Source organism: Xyrauchen texanus, chromosome 44, assembly GCF_025860055.1.
Source record: "Xyrauchen texanus isolate HMW12.3.18 chromosome 44, RBS_HiC_50CHRs, whole genome shotgun sequence".
NCBI lineage: Eukaryota > Metazoa > Chordata > Actinopteri > Cypriniformes > Catostomidae > Xyrauchen > Xyrauchen texanus.
Genome location: NC_068319.1, coordinates 18,792,851 through 18,810,558, shown reverse-complemented (window position 1 = coordinate 18,810,558; position 17,708 = coordinate 18,792,851). Strand labels below are relative to the sequence as shown.

Below are 17,708 nucleotides of genomic sequence, written 5' to 3'. Positions count from 1 at the left end.
CTTTTTGTCAAATTTCCTTGAGCTTAAGAAGCCTAATTAATTTAGCTGTCCATCCAATGATGATGAAAACTGTTAAAATGCTTTTTCAACTTGAAATCCCAAAAATTATTGATATTTGCTCCAACAGTGGTCAACCAATTGCTGAATGTTCATAGCTCTTTTCCTCCGTGTTTCACACAATATTATTAACTTGAAAACAAACATTTGAGAGGAGCGTATTCATCTGCAGTCATTTTATATACATGGCTGCTTACTTCACTCCTGTAACAATTCTTCCAGCATCCATCCACCACTTCAACTCCAACTATATTACTCATTTCATTTTTAAATGGTGCAGGGAGCTACACAGAGCTTGAGGCAAGCCTCACAATAGAGCCCTCCATCATGGACATCAAGCCAAATGTTTACTTTCATTCCCTTGAAAAATTATATTTATATGCAAATCGTGGTTATGCAAATCATCTAATGATGATAATAACCCGCAATTTTCCTTAGATATTATTGGCTTGTATCAGTCATGTTTATTGAAGTAACACAAAGAATAAAAGAAATACATTGGTACAGAGTTTCAACATCATCATTGTTTGTTTTCATATTCCCCTTTATACCATCAAAACCAGACACTATTCATCCATAAAAACCTAAACTTAGCACTTCAGGTAGTGTTAGTGAGCCATTTAACGTGTATATGCAAATTGAGGCAGTTTGACATTGTGCGTGTAATGCAGTGATTAATGTTAACATTAAGTGGCCAGTGGTGGCTCAGCAGTTAAGGCTCTGGGTTACTTACCGAAAGGTTGGGGTTTCAAGCCCCAGCACTGCCAAGATACCACTGTTGGGCCCTTGACCCTATCTGCTCTAGGGGTGCTGTTTCATGGCTTAGTTAGGATATGGGAAAATAACTGCATTTCATTGGCTCTGTACCTGTACTCTGCACAATTATAATAAAGTTTAATCTTAATCTTAAAACAGTCAAATGGTTTCCCAAGTGTAGACAGAGCAGACAAGAACAAAACTGAAATGCTGCACAAAACTAAGCAAACCAATGTTGTTTCACACATACACAGTAAAGTGACAACTTTTCCATTAGTCAGACTACCGTATCTCACATTTTATTTATCATTATGAAAATTACAAAATTGCCAGACTAAAAAGTTGTTCAGAAATAGACAGGGATAGTAAGATCCCACATACAGCAAGAAAAAGTAAACCACAACCAAAGCAAAGCTGTAAGTTGAAGGTGGGCCTTGTCATATGGTGTGATAAAGGTTGGGAGGAAGAGGTGAAGGAGATTTGCAGTTATCATAGAACAGTTGGAAGTTCTGATCTACATCAATTCTTTTCTTCAGGTACTCCTCCAGGTCCATCAATATGAGCTCATGAACAGCGTTCCCATCCTTTGCATTCTTGGCGAGGGCTGCTTGAGTTGGGAAGTAGATGCGTTCGGTGTGCGGTGCATTCCGATCATAGTCAGTGCAGCAGTAGGCAGACCATACTTCGTCAGGGATGCCAACTCTATTCTGGTTGTTACGTCGGATCATATTTCCAGTAGTGGTAATCCCAGTAATAATGTAGGCAGTGCCCCGGCAGTAGTTGTTGAGCCGTACACGGATGCGCTCTTCATATTGGCGCCATGGTCCAATGTTGAACTCCCGCACCTCTGGCACAACATTGGTGAGTGCGTAGGTGGCTGCTCGGTCATGGGGGTCAGACTGGTGCTGGTCTGGGTTCAGATGGCCTCTCTCATACTGTACTACATTAGCGTAGTCTTCCAAAACGGCCTGGCTATCCTCAAACTTCATATGCAGGTAGCCGGTAGGGAAAGGCAACATGTTCCCATTTCCATCCAGTTCTGCAAGCTGATAGGAATGTAAAGACATCATTACAATGAATCATGACAAAGAAAGGCAATCTTACTTTATCAAATCCTAAACTCAAAATAAATGGAACACCTACCTGAGGCTCATACATCCAGGGGTAGTCCACACGTCGATCGCCCTCTGTTTTCTTGAAGGTGTATGCAGAGTACACTGGGATGCGGTTTTTAGGGTCGTACAGGCTCACATATCGTGGTTTGTCAGCGTAGCGCTGGCAAATTTTTTTGAGCTTGGGATCAGTGAAACCCCGTGGTGGGGTGCCCATATACAGCGAATCCTTGCATCTCTCAACATGGTTGAAATCTTCAACCACGGTTGCTGTGACCCAGTGTACAGTAAACAACACTGTGAAGGCAAGAGCCATAAGGATGATGGAAAGATGCATTTTAGTCAAAAGCACAGAAGGGAACTTCTCGGCTGTCTCACATAAGCGTTTCTCAGAATGAGTGAGTGAGAGAAAGTTGAAGCGGTTTCCTTTGAATGGCTTTGATAAGATAAGCAAAGCAGCAGAACTGGTGACACTTTGCCTAGAAGGACAGCATTGGTGTCCTAAGCAACAGTTGTACTCCTGTCCTCCAATAATACAGCTGAAGTTTATAGAGAATGCTACATGCATGGGTCTTGGGTGCAATGCATTGAAAAATGGTCAAAATATGAAGTAATTATTTCATACCAGACTCATTTTTGACCTCATTTTGAGTGGTTATGTTACCTTTTTTAGTAAATGAAAAAGAACACACAAAACAATATTTTTCGATATAAGTGGTGCTTGCTAAAGCAGACATAACTATTATTATTGTGTAAAATTTGGAGCATCACTTTTTTTGTGCACATTGCAGGGTGTAATACATAGAACAAACTTTCTAATCTCTTTCTCTATGTATTATACATGTGGGTGTCCTCTTTCTTTGTAAACTTGTATGGCTGTCTTTTAAAATGTAAATAAGGCTATTCTACAATCCCCATCACAAGAGAACAAATGTGAAGAATAAATTTATACTGAAATGAAAGAAAAAGGAATACAGAGAAAAGTCTGTCTTAAAAGAGCCTGTGTACTGAGTGAACAAGGGATATGGAATGAATGGGACTTTGCTCACTTCTCCTGACATCATTTTATTTGCTTATTTGATATTACACGAGCTGCCATGCCATATTATGGTCTATCTCTCTCACACACACACACACACTCATACACACACACATCTACAGTGCAGATACAAAAGCTGATTTTAAGTCCAGAGAGAGTCTGTACACTATAGAAATTTCCATAATTTTAATAGTAAAAGACTAATAATGCTACAGTAAAAAAAAAACTTAATTGATTAACAGATAGTTATCTTAAAATATACAGGAAAAATTTGAATATATTTAAAAAGACAATACATGTAATTGTATGTTAAATGTTGTAAACATGACCTTTTTAGATAAAAAAAAAAAAAGTATGATTTTATCATATAATGAACTGTAAAAATGTATAGTATGTTGTACAAGATGTACTTTTTTTACTGTAAATTATTGTTAAAAAAAACATTGGGCATTTTCCAGAATTCCCTGCACGACCCAACACATTTCATTACATTTTATGGGAATAGTTATGTTTCTTCTTATTTCTAATATCACTTATCTACATTGGGGTGTTCTGTGTTGTATTTGATGTAGTTTAGTTCATGTTTATTGCATTCATTTAATTTCACACGTGTTATCCTGATGGTGTTTAGTGTTTGAGTGAGTGACACTGAGCACTGTCTCTACATATTTATTGGTCACTGCTCTTGAAAAGCCACTATTGGTGAACTTCATGTCATCATGTGCCTTTCTGTAATTACTATGGTGAGTAACAATACATTATAAAGTGAAAAGCAGATACTTGCAGTTTCAGAAGTCTAAAGTATTAAGTATATATCATTAAATAATATAATTATGTAAAATATACAGGCATCCTGAAGCATGGTTACCATATTTTTATGGTGAATTTCTGGCAACTACAGCTGCCAGTTTTTTTACAGTAAAATTAACCAGATTTTTACAGTGTATGTGCCACATTACAAATTGATTAAGCATTAATAGCAATTTGATATGAACTTTGTTTATTGTATGAAAACTATTACTTAGCAAGGCAATCTAGAACTTTATTTATGTTTTTCCATGTCTCATGTTCTTCAAGTGCATCACAAAAGGGGTGTTTCTGGTTATTGAGAAACTGTAGGCACAAAGAGGAGATTAAGGGTTCAATCCTTTATTGTAGAAGAGTTACATTCAGATACATTGCCGTAACCACGTGTACACAGTTTTTTTGTGGCAGATTCATTTTAAAGTTTATTACCTAATAAAACCGCTAAAGCCCCAGATGACTTTAGTCATTAAACTAATTTCATCACTCTATTTAGTCCTTTTAAGGATACATTTTATTAATTAGAAGAAAAAACATTTCTGCTACAACAGTTACAACAGAAATTGATTTGTCTGTCTACCTATTAAGGCTAAAATAAATATCTAAAATATTTGGTGACATCTTTGCGTTAACCCAGGGTTACAAAAGTGTTAATATTACCCTGACATGATGCCATCATTAGGTTTACAGTTGTCAAAGAAAATCTGAAACTTTTTGTCTACAAAGGTGTTCCTCTTCAAAAAATCTTCCAGTTGCCCCACGGAAATCTCCAAGACCTCCGATCCTTCTTTCTCATTGAGCCCATGGGATGCAAAAGCTGGGAATTTAGATCGTTCTTCAAACGGGGCATTGCGATCGTAATCTATACAGCAGTATGCTGACCACAAGTAGGTAGGGATGGCAACTCTGTTGATGTTGTGTCTTCGGATCATCCTACCCGAGGTGGTGACACCTGTTACTATGTATGCCGTGCCACGGCAGTAATTGTTGAGTCGACGACGGATGATGTGCTCATGCCATTTCCAATGACCGATGTTGAAATCGCGTACCTGTGGGACTACATTGGTCAGAGTGTAGGTGGCTGCCTTGTCGTCGGGGTGAGCCTGGTGCTCATCAGGGTTTAACTGGCCTCGCTCAAAATCGACAATGTTTGAGTAGTCTTCCAACACAGCTTGGGAGTCTGAAAAGCTGCCAGGGAGATAATCCTGAGGGAACTGTTGCATCTCACCCGAGTCTGAATCTTTGGAGAGCTGTGCCAGTACAATAAAAAGTGGTTTGAGATCTTAGTATAATTAATATAAAATATCATTTTCCCGAATTACTAGGCTATAGAATATGAATATAAAATATATAACAATATAAATAAATCAATCAATTATTAATGTAATATATAAATATACAAGTTGTTAATGGTTTTGAAATCATTTGAATAAATTAGTTGGAAGCCTACATCAAACAACAAAGATTAGATTAAATGTTTAAAAGAGCTGAAATGCATGCACAAAATTTTAACTGTGTCTTGATTTTATGCAAAAATTAACCATGGTTTTATTATAGTAATATTGTAGTAACCATGATTTTTTTGGTGGTTTTGATAATGAACCATGTATTTACTACAGTAATACTGTAACATAATACTGTAGAATCCATATGGTAACCATGGTTTTACTCTAGTAAATAGTTTTAAGCATGAGTGTTGTAACCATGCTTAATGTTGTGGTAGGCTACCGCTTTTACTACAAACACAATTGATAAACTTTGGTTACTGTAGTTTAACCACGGTTAATTTTCGTAAGTGGGTTATTTCACCAAAAACATTTTTTTTAACTTGACATTGTCTAAAAACGCTGCGCTCTTTGAGCGAGATGCTGAAAAAAAGCAGCGCATTTTTAGCGCATGTCAGAAAAACTATTCAAAAACAGCGCGGACGAACACAGTGTGAACGTCTCCTAAACCTACAGAAAGTAGTTAATAAATAGCCTTGTTATGGTCATTACAATTGCAGAGTCTAAAAGTATGTTATCTACCTGAGGCTCGAACATCCAAGGAACATCAACCTTCTTGGAGCCGTCTGAGCGCTTGAAAGTGTACGCAGAATACACCGGGATGTGGCCCACTGTATCATACAGAGTTATATACCGGGCCTTACCATTATAACGCTGACATATATTTTTAAGAGACCGGTTCTCCAGACCCCGTGGGGCGGTGCCCATATACAGAAATTCACGGCATTCGAGTGAAATCTCTTTCTGTACTTCCGAGCGCACAGTCACCAAGAGAAAGTAGGCGACCAGCTGTAAAATAGTTCGGGAGCCCATTACATTGACATGAAACGGAAAACTCCTTTGAATAACTCCTTTGGATGTGACCCGGTGTCCTCATTTTCCATGCATTAATACTGAAATGATAGTCAAATAACTTGCGGTCACCTGACGCACCACTAAGTTGCGCTGTCTTGCCAGCGTGTGGCGCTGTTTGAAAGAATGCACTTCACCGCGTGTAACTGAAGAAGTGGGCCGTTCAGTGAATACCGCGCCTCATTGGACGGATTTATCATGTGGTTCATGTCTGGCAGCCATTTTTGTAAAACACAAACAACAAGGCGAATTTGAGCGAGACTGAAAAAGTCATTGCGACCGTAGCAGAGATAAGAAAAAAATATATATACAATTTAGCATCGAAACTCGTACGAGATAAGTGTTCAAAGCAGAGAGATTCAAGTTCAAATCATTGGTAGCTTTGGAGCACACATGTGCTACAGGAGTGAATACTTTCAAGAAGATCCAACTCTGGAGAAAAAGTGGCTGGCTAGTTTAGCCTAGCTGGCCAGCAAGCCCTCTTTGGCACATTTCGCAGAAAAGGTGCGTGCAAAATAATTTGTCAAGTTAAAAATGGGCAGCGTGTTTTTGCATTGGCTTGCATGTGTTGGTGTATCAATATCTATGTCTTCGGAGGTAATTGCACATATTTGTTAGAGGGGTTACGAGCCTCGTAGTGGAGTGTTGTAGGCCTGCAGCGAGGCGCGAGCATATTTGAGACGTTGCCACCACTATATCTCCTTTAGTCAACAGCCTATTATTGCATACGTGTTTATAGTTTGATAACTTTAAAATTTTCATTATAAAGCATATCTCTATCGTGTTAGTGTTATGCAAATGCGCGTTGAGCTCCACAGCTGCTCATGATTAATATTGAGCTGTACTGTGGTTTTGTTCGAGTTTAGCCTATAATTTTTTTAAGGATGTCAATGTTACATTTTTTAAAATGTAACATTGACATCAAGCGTTTAAAATGGATACTGCGGTCTAAATTCAAAATATTTGAGAGAGTTGTCTCCCCCGCCCCCTCCTCCCCAAACTCAAAGCTCACCCGGGTTGCCAGGTTGAGGACTCGCAACAGGAACGAGTAAACTGACAATGGCAAGCAATGAGCCTTACTCTGTAATGCCTCCTACACACAAGACTTTCAAAGCTGTCGGATTGTTGTACTGTTCATATTACACAACTATCTGTCTTGTCATGGAAGTCGTAGGGTTTTCAAATTACACGACGAATCGGCGACAGGGGTGAACATGTTACAACATATTTCACTATTGACGAATCCCCGACGACTCTGCCTGGACTCCAAATTGCGTTTCACAACAGAGTGCGCTCGAGAAGTTATACAAGATACGAAAACAATTGCATGATCGTACATTATGCATTTCAGAATATGATGTGTATGTTTTTAATTGCCTTTACATAATGTGTAAAGGCATCATATATTTTATTGGTTACAAAAGTACCTCCTACTGAAAAATCTACCTATTTGCTTACCTCTCTGTACATGCCACACAACTGCTCGTTCAGTCCCTTGTCATAACTAGACTGGACTACTGTAATGCTCTCATTGCAGGCCTTCCTGCATGTGCTATTAGACCTCTCCAAATGATCCAGAATGCAGCAGCACGTCTGGTCTTTAATGAACCTAAGAGAGCACATGTTACACCACTCTTTGTCTCTCTCCACTGGCTGCCGGTTCATGCACGTATTAAATTCAAGGCCCTGATGCTGGCATATAAAACAGTCACTGGGTCTGCTCCAGCATACCTAAAAACATTTATGCAGAGCTACGCTCCCACCAGAAGCCTGCGGTCGGCTAAGGAACGCCGCCTTGTCGTACCAAAACAAAGAGGCACCAAAACACTTTCCCGGACTTTCAGTTTCATCATACCACGGTGGTGGAATGACCTTTCCAACTCAATCCGGAAGCTAACTCACTCTCTATCTTCAAAAACGGCTAAAAACACATCTTTTCCAAAAGCACTTAACCGGTCAATAATAATAAAAAAAAAAAAAAAATATATATTTACATTTCTTGTTGCACTTAAATCTGTTTTGTATACTATTATGATGATAGTAAAACTTTGTAATATGGCACTTTTTGTACCACTGTCTCCCTAAGATGATTCGCTGATGTTCTTCCTCTTTTGTAAGTCGCTTTGGATAAAAGCGTCTGCCAAATGAATAAATGTAAATGTAAATGTACCTGACTGTTTTGGAGAATTGGCAATTTCTCTCCAACTCTTCTTTCTCCACCCGGATGTGATACAGTTCAGAGGAAACATCAAACATGCACTGGTGCTCCTGCCAATGTTCCACAAATTTTTCCTCCATTTCTTCGGTCCAATGAGACTTTCTCGATGCCGTAGCCATGCTTGTTGATGTTCTGTTGCAGGTACATCAGGACTCCTCCCACTGAAACTTCCCGTGTCCCGTTTCTTGCTCTCTCATTGGCTGTAGGTCAACGCTGCAGTTGTATTCAGTCAAAACACATTTCACATTGCACGATTTGGAATCGCAGACAGGTTAAGATATTTAACATTCTAGACATCTCGCTGACATCGGTGACACGTTGGCGATTCTCTCAGATCGCGTCTTTGATAATGATGAATTCATACATTGCTTTCGTCGCTCACGGGAGCGAGCTTTTGATTTGCCTATGAATTTGGGCTTTTTTTCTGCAATCTCCACAAATATGAGTGAAAATTGGGCCTAAAATCGTGTAGTGTAAACTCGGAATAAGTTGATCAGCTAAAGTATACGTTTTCAATGTTTTTATTGTTTGCCAATTATAAACCAGCTCATGATTTTTTTATAACTCTTTGTCAACGTAGCTAGATGTTTTGCTGGCTTCCATGGCTGCAGAGCACTGTGTTTCAAATCTGGCAACCCCGGGTGTCGAAATACTATTGGGAAATGGGCAGTGGGTGGGATCTCACAGGCCAAAACGCAAATAGAAATTCCTGCCCGGAATGGACATTTCAATGTAAAATATACTGGCTGTAGCATTGTTTTTGGAGAAGCCAGTATTCAACTTAGCATTTTTCCAAAATCTCTGATAACATTTATGAGAATTTTATGCTTATTACGGTAAATATATTACATATTGCACCTTTAAATTCTCACTTGTCAAAGGTTTCTGGATGAAGAAAACCTGCATTTTGTTAATTTACCTTTGCTGTCTCCACAAATTATATAGATCTCAATTGTTATAATACAATCGTGTTTGTTTTTAAGTCTATTTATATATCAGCCACCCCCGCTCTTTTATTTATCTGACATCGACTAATGGAAACATATCAGTCGACCACTACTTGTCACCTATTAACCTTTTTTGCTAAAGAATTTTAAGTAAATATTCCATGTAGTCTGAGAGGCCTACAATAATATGAGGCCTCATATTAAATAATATTTAATATGAGGCCTTAAAGGGATAGTTCACCAAAAAAATGAAAATTCTGTCATCATGTACTCACCCCTCATGCCACCTAAGATGTTTGTCTTTCAAAAAGAACTCTGTAGCTCCATGCAATGCAAGTGAATGGTAATCAAGCCTTTGAAACTCCAAAAAAGGAGATGAAGTCAGCATACAAGTGATGTTCTGATGTGATTCAATTGGTTTTGGGTGAGAACAGACTCAAATATAAAAAAAATGTCTAGCTTGATAGCAGTTCCTACTGTAGTGCTTGACGCATGGTGCTAGATGGCACTGTAGGAAATATAATCAAGCTTGAAATTATGATCGTCAAGATGTACAGTGAAAAATCTTTTACATTTTGGTATGTTCTCACCCAAAACTAATTGGTTTGCTTTTGAAGATATGGATTAAACCTCTGGATGGCACTCCAAGTGCTTTACATAGTATAGGGGGAATCTCCTCAACAACCACCAGTGTGCAGCATCCACCTGGATGAGGCAACAGGAACCATATTGCACCAGAACACCCACCACCACATTGGTGGAGAGTAGAGTCATGCAGCCATTTCAAGGATTGAGATTATTAGGAGGCCATGATAGATAAGGGACAATGGGGGGAATTTTTGCCAGGACACCGTGGTTATACCCCTACTCTTTACAAGAAGTGCCATGGGATTTTTAATGACCACAGAGAGTCAGGATGTTGGTTTAACATCTCATCTGAAAGATGGTGCTTTTTTACAGTATAGGGTTCTGTCACTATACTGGGTCATTAGGACCTACACAGACTGCAGGGTGAGCACCCCCTGCTGGCCTCCTTAATACAACTTCCAGCTGCAACATTAGATTTCCCCAGCAGGTCTCCCATCCAGTTAATGACCAGACTCAACACTGCTTAGCTTTAGTGGGCAACCAGGCAAGAGCTGCAGGGTGATGTGGCTGGTGATACTCTTGTGGCTGTATCTTTTGCATTACCAGCAGTCCTTGTGATTCAGTATTTGTTTTCTCTGCAGGTGTGAGGAGATGGGAGCTGGAGGCTTCCCTATGTAAAACAACCTCAAATTCAGAACATAAAAAAAGAGATCAATAATTTAAAGAGATTTACTCCGCAATAAATACAGTATTACAAACTGCCCTGAATTTTATTTCTGACAGCAATTTCCTTGATTAATGCTGCCATTCTTAATTAAACTGTGTATTTTCTCTCAAGTGTTTTCAGCTTGATTATGTATTAAAGATCTGAAGTTATTGGTACATTAGGGTGGAGTGCCATCTTTTTGTGGCTTCTGGCTTGATCTTCATCAGCCTTTATCTCCTTGAAACTGGCAGCTATTGCAAAGCGCGTACAGTGTTTAAAATTACCAAGTCCACCTCAGCACACAGAACCACCACACAGGTTCTGACGGAACCACCTCAATCCTGTCCCCCGTTCATCTGGTCCTTAAAAGTCCTTTTCTTTGGACGAGGTAAGATCTCTACGCAGTCTTGTGTGATGTGTTTATGTGAATGACGAAGTCTTAAAGACCTAAAGCTCATGCAAACATCTTAGCAGAGTTCATTTACAACACAAATTGATACATGTTAGATTTGAAAGTGGTTATGTTTGAGTGTTGTAGTGTCTAGGGCTGCCCCCGACCAAAGAATTTCCTAGTCGACTAGTAAGCGTTAATTTGAGCCATTAGTCGACTAGTTGCACATTTATGATATTAATTGAATTACTTATATTGGGGGGCATTGGAAAATGGTTTGAGTTCCAGGGCTGAGAAAGAATGTTATAAGTAACATTGCTAACACTGTTCTACATTACATAGAAATTCTACACTGTAATAATGAGCCTTTAAAATATATATTTTACAAGCACACGCACAGAGTGAGCCACAGTGACACCTGCAAAAGTGGCAATGATTCTGAATGTGTCGGGAAAACCAGCAAGGAGACTGTCTGAACATTTCGTTAATTTATAGAGAGAAATGCACTTTAGGGTTGTGCCGACAGACGATGATCTCGGGGATCGACGATGGTCCGAGTGATCACCAATAGCTAATGAATGCCTTTGTCAAGACGATATTTGGCTCGTTTTCCCATTAATGTATTATAATAATTATTATTATTATTAGGCTATTAATATTACAAATAATTTGCCCATAGAGACACAGACACACGCTTGAAGAAACACTCTTTTATTATATTATTAAGAACAGATGACAGAAAAGTCATTATGCCGTCTTGATTTAAGGTTTTTGCTTTTTTAAATAATAAAATTTTCAATGCAAAATCACTAAGGCAAGAATATTCACTGATTCCTCAGCCCGGGTGTTGCCGATGTAATTTGATATTTATATATATATATATACATGTACAAACAGTGCATCCGGAAAGTATTCACAGTGCTTCACTATTTCCACATTTTGTTATGTTACAGCCTTATTCCAAAATAGATTAAATTCATTATTTTCCTCAAAATTCTACAAACAATACCCCATAATGACAACGTGACAGAAGTTTGTTTGAAATCTTTGCAAATTTATTAAATGTACTTAAGTATTCACAGCCTTTGCCATGACACTCAACATTGAGCTCAGATGTGTCCTGTTTCCACTGATCATCCTTGAGATGTTTCTACAACTTGATTGGAGTCCACCTGTGGTAAATTCAGTTGATTGGACATGATTTGGAAAGGCACACACCTGTCTATATAAGGTCCCACAGTTAACAGTGCATGTCAGAGCGAAACCAAGCCATGAAGTCCAAGGAATTGTCTGTAGACCTCCGAGACAGGATTATATGGAGGCACAGATCTGGGGAAGGGTACAGAAAAATTTCTGCAGCATTGAAGGTCCCAATGAGCACAGTAGCCTCCATCATCTATAAATGGAAGAAGTTTGGAACCACCAGGACTCTTCCTAGAGCTGGCCACACAGCCAAAGTGAGCGATCGGGGGAGAAGGGCCTTAGTCAGGGAGGTGACCAAGAACCTGATGGTCGCTCTGACAGAGCTCCAGTGTTTCTCTGTGGAGAGAGGATAACCTTCCAGAAGAACAACCATCTCTCCAGCACTCCACCAATCAGGTCTGTATGGTAGAGTGGCCAGACAGAAGCCACTCCTCAGTAAAAGGCACATGACAGCCAGCCTGGAGTTTGCCAAAAGGCACCTTAAGGACTCTCAAGAAACTCGCCTGAATTATCTTATCACCTCTTATCACCTGGCCAATACCATCCCTACAGTGAAGCATGGTGGTGGCAGCATCATGCTGTGGGGATATTTTTCAGCAGCAGGAACTGGGAGACTAGTCAGGATCAAGGGAAAAATGAATGCAGCAATGTACAGAGACATCCTTGATGAAAACCTGCTCCAGACCGCTCTGGACCTCAGACTGGAGCTAAGTTGCATCTTCCAACAGGACAACAACCCTAACCACACAGCCAAGATAACAAAGGAGTGGCTACGGGACAACTCTGTGAATGTTCTTGAGTTTCCCAGACTTGAACCTGATTGAACTTCTCTGGAGAGATCTGAAAATGGCTGTGCACCGACGCTCCCTATTCAACCTAGTGGAGCTTGAGAAGTCCTGCAAAGAAGAATGGGAGAAACTGCCCAAAAATAGGTGTGCCAAGCTTGAAGCATCATACACAAAAAGACTTGAGTCTGTGATTGGTGCCAAAGGTGCTTCAACAAAGTATTGGGCAAAGGCTGTGAATACTTCTGTACATGTGATTTCTTTCGTTTTTTAATACATTTGCAAAGACTTCAAACAAACTTCTTTTGTGTTGTCATTATGGGGTATTGTTTGTAGAATTGAGGAAAATAAAAAATGTAATCTATTTTGGAATAAGGCTGTAACATTACAAAATGTGGAAAAAGTGAAGTGCTGTGAATACTTTCCGGATGCACTGTATATGGGGGGGAACACAACTAATTTATTCACACACGATGTATTTTCCCAGACAACGAAATACACGTCTGGTAGAGAATACACAGATGAAGTAGGTTCTTTGCCAGAAAGATGTTGACACCTGTTGTAAAGCCAAGTTGAACAATGCTTATTTGAATTGCTGTTTTTTGTTTAATTTTGAATATTTAGTTAAAATAAATAGTTTAAAGTTTGAAATCAAGGTGTCTTGCTTTATTGTGTAGGCGTAACCCTAACCCTGCTTATCAATAATTACCCCATAGTACCACCTAGCTTCTAAGGAGCGCTAATACCGCTTAATATAGCGGTTCCTCGGTTTCCTGTGGAGTGTTTTTTTTTTTTCTTTCTGTGACCAACCGAACAATCAACTTGGTCAACCAAGACTCATCAACTAACATTTTGGTGGATGAGGGGGCAGCCCTAGTAGTATCTCACGTGTGTTTGATGTTCGTGATCAATGCCCTCAGTTTTTAAATTTTCATGTGATTTGTCAAGTTTTTCATTTTATCTTTCCTTCTGTTAACAGAAATCTTGAGCCCTCTGGACACACAGAATATGACTGCTGAGACACTTAACTTTGGTCCAGAATGGTAATTCACACTGTAAAATACTTCTCATTTCCTATTAGTTGATCTGCATTCAGCCTCTTCAGATTATAACGATAAGATGAGATGTACTGAAAATATTAAACTGTAGCAGGCACAAAATCTAAGCTTTGATGCTTGTTGATGTCCATTCTGAAGAATATTTAATGTACTAAAATTTATGAGCTGCCAAATTCTGTTGTGGGTGAAAACTGGGGTTTGTCTATCATACTTCCCTATTCGTTTTAACATAAGGAAACAGATGTTTCCCCTTTCTGTGTAGATTTCTGATAGGTTTTGACTTCTAAATAGGAGTGATTAATGTCTCCTTACTGCTAAAATGATACACAATCTTGAATCCAAAATAGTGATTATTAGTTTTTAAATGGGTGATTGAGGCTGTCATAAATATTAATAATATTCTCTTTCTTCAGGCTTCGTGCACTATCCAGAGGGGGGAGCATAACGTCCCCTCCCCCTTCCCCTGCGATGCCAAAGTCCAAGTTGGCCGACTACCGCTATGGCCGCGAGGAGATGTTAGCACTTTATGTTGGAGATAACAAGGTGGGGTCTTGTGTCATCTGCCATAATAGTCCAAATAAATTATTAAATGAATATGAATGATTTATTTTGAATTATTTTATGTTTAATAAATTAAGCTTTACTGTGTGCTTGCAGTATAGTAATGGTCTGAATGTAAAGTGTTTCATTTGTAAGTGAATATGTATTCATGCGTTGCCTACCTTTTAATGAAATTGTTCTATATTTAGATCCCTGAGGACATGCAGGATAAGGAGTTTGCTGCTATCCTGCAGGAAGAGTCTCAGCAGCCATTGGCCTTGGTCCCCTTAACTGAAGAGGAGCAGGTAAGCTCTCTTTAATTACTTCACTGATGGCCAGGGTCCAAAATTAACACCCGCCATTTGTCAAATTTTCTGATTGGCCTGGTGAATCACGCAGTGTCACACACCACTCTGGTGGGTGGTTTTTGCTTTCTATCAGTTTATGTCAGCTTGTAATAATAATTTAACTTGCTCTAATTTTGACCTCAAGGGGACTCTGTAGGCCTACAGAACAGTCAGAAGCATGGGTGTATACATAGAATGGCTCTAATTAGCACATAGCCCCGCTGCTAATCAATAGTCTCAAACACTGGGTGTCCGCTGGTGCATGCTGAGCAAAGGGTGATTCAGTGCTTTTAATCCAGACTTCAAATGATGATTGCACACATTCTTTGTGGCAATTCTGTGGCGGGGTAGGCAAACTTTTAAAAATCAACTCTGTTTTTTTACTTTGGGCATTTGAAAATGAAATTGGCATTTTTCCAAATGTAATTGCACATATTTAAGATAACATCATTGCTTGTGTATTGAGAGCTAACAGTTGAAAATACTCAATGGCTTTGTGCATTACAGTTCTCTGGTGCGGTAAGTGGGGCTGAGCAATTAAATGTTTCATAAATAATATATATATATTTTTTTAAATGCTATTCACTTTTAAACATGCATACAGTATTGTTTATTTGTCATGTCTATAAATTCAACTTGTAAAATGCAATACAAAATATGTCCGGCAAGAAATCTGACTGGCTGGTAGATGATTTTTTTCATCTACCAGCCACCTTGGGTGGTGGGCTAAAAAGTTAATTTCGGACCCTGCTGATGGCTCCTTGTAGCAGTCACAATAAACTGCAGAGTCTCTCCATCTCTGAAATAGACAACATTGAATTTTGTGCATGAATATGTTTAATATGAGAAATATGATTTGTTGCAACGGTCAGTATAATCAGTCATCATTTTCACTTAATCTCTCCTACCTTTCAGAGAAACTTCTCTATGTCTGTGAACAGCGTGGCAGTGCTGAGGCTTATGGGTAAAGGAGGTGGGGCTGTACCAACAAGTGTAGCTAGAGGTCGTGGAAGCACTCGAGGAAGCCGAGGTGAGTTAGCATTATTAAGCCCTAGGTATACTTCCATTTTGACGTGAACGCTCCGCATCTGCCTACTGTTAAACGCGAGCCTGTCAAATGACACTCCATATAAATGTGAGCGTGTTCACATGCAGTTGCCGCATGTGTGCTACGACTGCTTTGAGACCCAGGGCATACTATTCAGCAGTTTAGACCCATAAAGATGTTTTTATATTCCTTCAGACTCAAGTTAACTAATGCAGTTATCTCCACACCTCCACACACACGTGGTCTTAATTTGCACATCCACTGGCTGTTGTGTTTACCTTCATCTCCTGATGTTTAGCAGCAATTACGTCTATCACTTCTCTGTGACATCAATGGCTCAAATGTGAGTGTTGTCACCTTGTGGACCCACTAATTAGTGCAAATAACTCCATGCACATTCAAAGACACGCAGTTAGAAAAATCGGGCTGAACGCGTTTTTTGATCACAAATTTTAAACGTAGTGCTTTTTTTTTTTTTTTATTGCAGGGAGAGGCAGAGGAGAGGGTGGATTCTACCAAAGAAGTGTGGACGAAGAGGTCGGGTTTGGCCGTGGAAGAGAGATGAACCGCAGTCAGAGCTGGGATGACAGGTGGGTTTAAACATCCAAAGTTTAACATAATATCCATTTAAATATCTATCTGATTATCTATATATCTTTTACCTTAAGAAAGTTAGGATGCAATATCTGTATCATTTGTATCTAGCCAAGTCATGGTTTCTGAGATTCTTCATCCTGTAACCAGTGTGAAAACTGTTTATGTTCAGATATTATCTTGTGCTGCTCATTAGTATCATATAGTAATGCAGAGTTTTGTTTGTTGTTTAGAGGTGAGCGGCGCTTTGAGAAGCCTTTGAGGCGTGATTGTGGCCGTGGTGGGTTTGAGGAGGGCGGGGCAGTAGGAAGGAAGGACTACACCCGCTCTGATAGCGACAACTGGCGAACACTCAGAGAGGAGCTGGAGGACGATGATGGGACGGAGTCTGGGGGAAGCTGGAGGATTGCAGGCGGTCGGCGTGAAGGTACGTTCATGTCATATTTATGTAATTTTATTTTTATTGTATTATTTACTTGAATTGCTATAAAATATGTATTTTCTCTTTGCCACTTAGATGGTGGCCCTCGTTCAGCAGGTTGGCGGGATCACACTAGTGGAGATGGCCGTCGTAGGAAGTTTGACTGGGATGGAGAGAGTGGGCGGAGAAGGGCAGGAAGTGAGGGTGGAGAGGAAGATAGAGATGGCCTACCTGAGTGGTGCACAGATGAAGAAGAGGGAGAGATGGGAACCTTCGATGACTCTGGAGCCTTCATGTGCATTAAGGTGTGCTTGTGCTTCTGGGCCTCTCAAAATAATATACCGTTTGTTTAAGATGCATTGACATAATTCTTTAACTTAACCTCATTATAAAAAACATTTAATTGAGCCTTCTGTGACCTTACAGAAAAACCCCAGAGATGCAATCCCAGAAGACCAAGAACTGGAATTTGAGGCTCTGGAGGAGGAAGAGGAGAGTGATCAGGAAAATAAAGACATTCACGCTGATAAACGTGAGGAAAAGCTTAGTAATCCAGAATCTCATCTGATTTTGGCTGTAACAGGAACATTTTACCAAAGCATTGAGAGCCAAGTAAGCTTTTTGCCCTTGTTTCTGCAACAACTAACAAGCTGCAGTGCTGACTAAGATAGAACATTAGACCATTAGCAATTAATACAGGGTTTCCGCGGGGCATTAAAAGTCATTAAATGGATTTT

General features: G+C 39.5%; 3 protein-coding genes across 3 annotated transcripts in view; 1 reads left to right on the top strand and 2 right to left on the bottom strand.

Annotated features, from left to right (window-relative positions):
- Nucleotides 1-520: 520 nt before the first annotated feature.
- LOC127636381 (endonuclease domain-containing 1 protein-like) lies at nucleotides 521-2,262 on the bottom strand. Its single transcript, XM_052116829.1, has 2 exons — nucleotides 1,957-2,262; nucleotides 521-1,859 (listed from the first exon to the last, which is right to left on the bottom strand). Exons 1-2 carry the CDS (start codon nucleotides 2,260-2,262, stop codon nucleotides 1,251-1,253), a joined length of 915 nt encoding a protein of 304 aa, XP_051972789.1. The 3' UTR covers nucleotides 521-1,250.
- A 1,870-nt stretch (nucleotides 2,263-4,132) lies between these two features.
- Nucleotides 4,133-6,213, bottom strand: zgc:172339 (uncharacterized protein LOC564384 homolog). Its single transcript, XM_052118002.1, has 2 exons — nucleotides 5,796-6,213; nucleotides 4,133-5,018 (listed from the first exon to the last, which is right to left on the bottom strand). The coding sequence occupies exons 1-2, from the start codon at nucleotides 6,084-6,086 to the stop codon at nucleotides 4,425-4,427; spliced, it is 885 nt and encodes a 294-aa protein (XP_051973962.1). The 5' UTR covers nucleotides 6,087-6,213; the 3' UTR covers nucleotides 4,133-4,424.
- Nucleotides 6,214-6,373: 160 nt separating this feature from the next.
- Nucleotides 6,374-17,708, top strand: part of gigyf1b (GRB10 interacting GYF protein 1b) — a 27,797-nt gene continuing 16,462 nt past the window's right edge. The window contains 10 exon segments of the mRNA XM_052117208.1: nucleotides 6,374-6,629; nucleotides 10,520-10,972; nucleotides 13,943-14,006; nucleotides 14,435-14,564; nucleotides 14,771-14,866; nucleotides 15,824-15,938; nucleotides 16,444-16,546; nucleotides 16,784-16,977; nucleotides 17,068-17,276; nucleotides 17,398-17,503. Of these exon segments, the coding sequence (XP_051973168.1) occupies nucleotides 13,972-14,006; nucleotides 14,435-14,564; nucleotides 14,771-14,866; nucleotides 15,824-15,938; nucleotides 16,444-16,546; nucleotides 16,784-16,977; nucleotides 17,068-17,276; nucleotides 17,398-17,503 (988 nt within the window). The 5' untranslated portion in view covers nucleotides 6,374-6,629; nucleotides 10,520-10,972; nucleotides 13,943-13,971.

Coding starts and splice junctions, on each gene's coding strand:
- zgc:172339 (XM_052118002.1), bottom strand. CDS start 6,086: ATGGGCTCCCGAACTATTTTACAGCTGGTCGCCTACTTTCTCTTGGTG. Junction 5,019..5,795: donor CTTGGATGTTCGAGCCTCAG/GTAGATAACATA, acceptor GTACTGGCACAG/CTCTCCAAAGATTCAGACTC.
- LOC127636381 (XM_052116829.1), bottom strand. CDS start 2,262: ATGCATCTTTCCATCATCCTTATGGCTCTTGCCTTCACAGTGTTGTTT. Junction 1,860..1,956: donor CCTGGATGTATGAGCCTCAG/GTAGGTGTTCCA, acceptor CATTCCTATCAG/CTTGCAGAACTGGATGGAAA.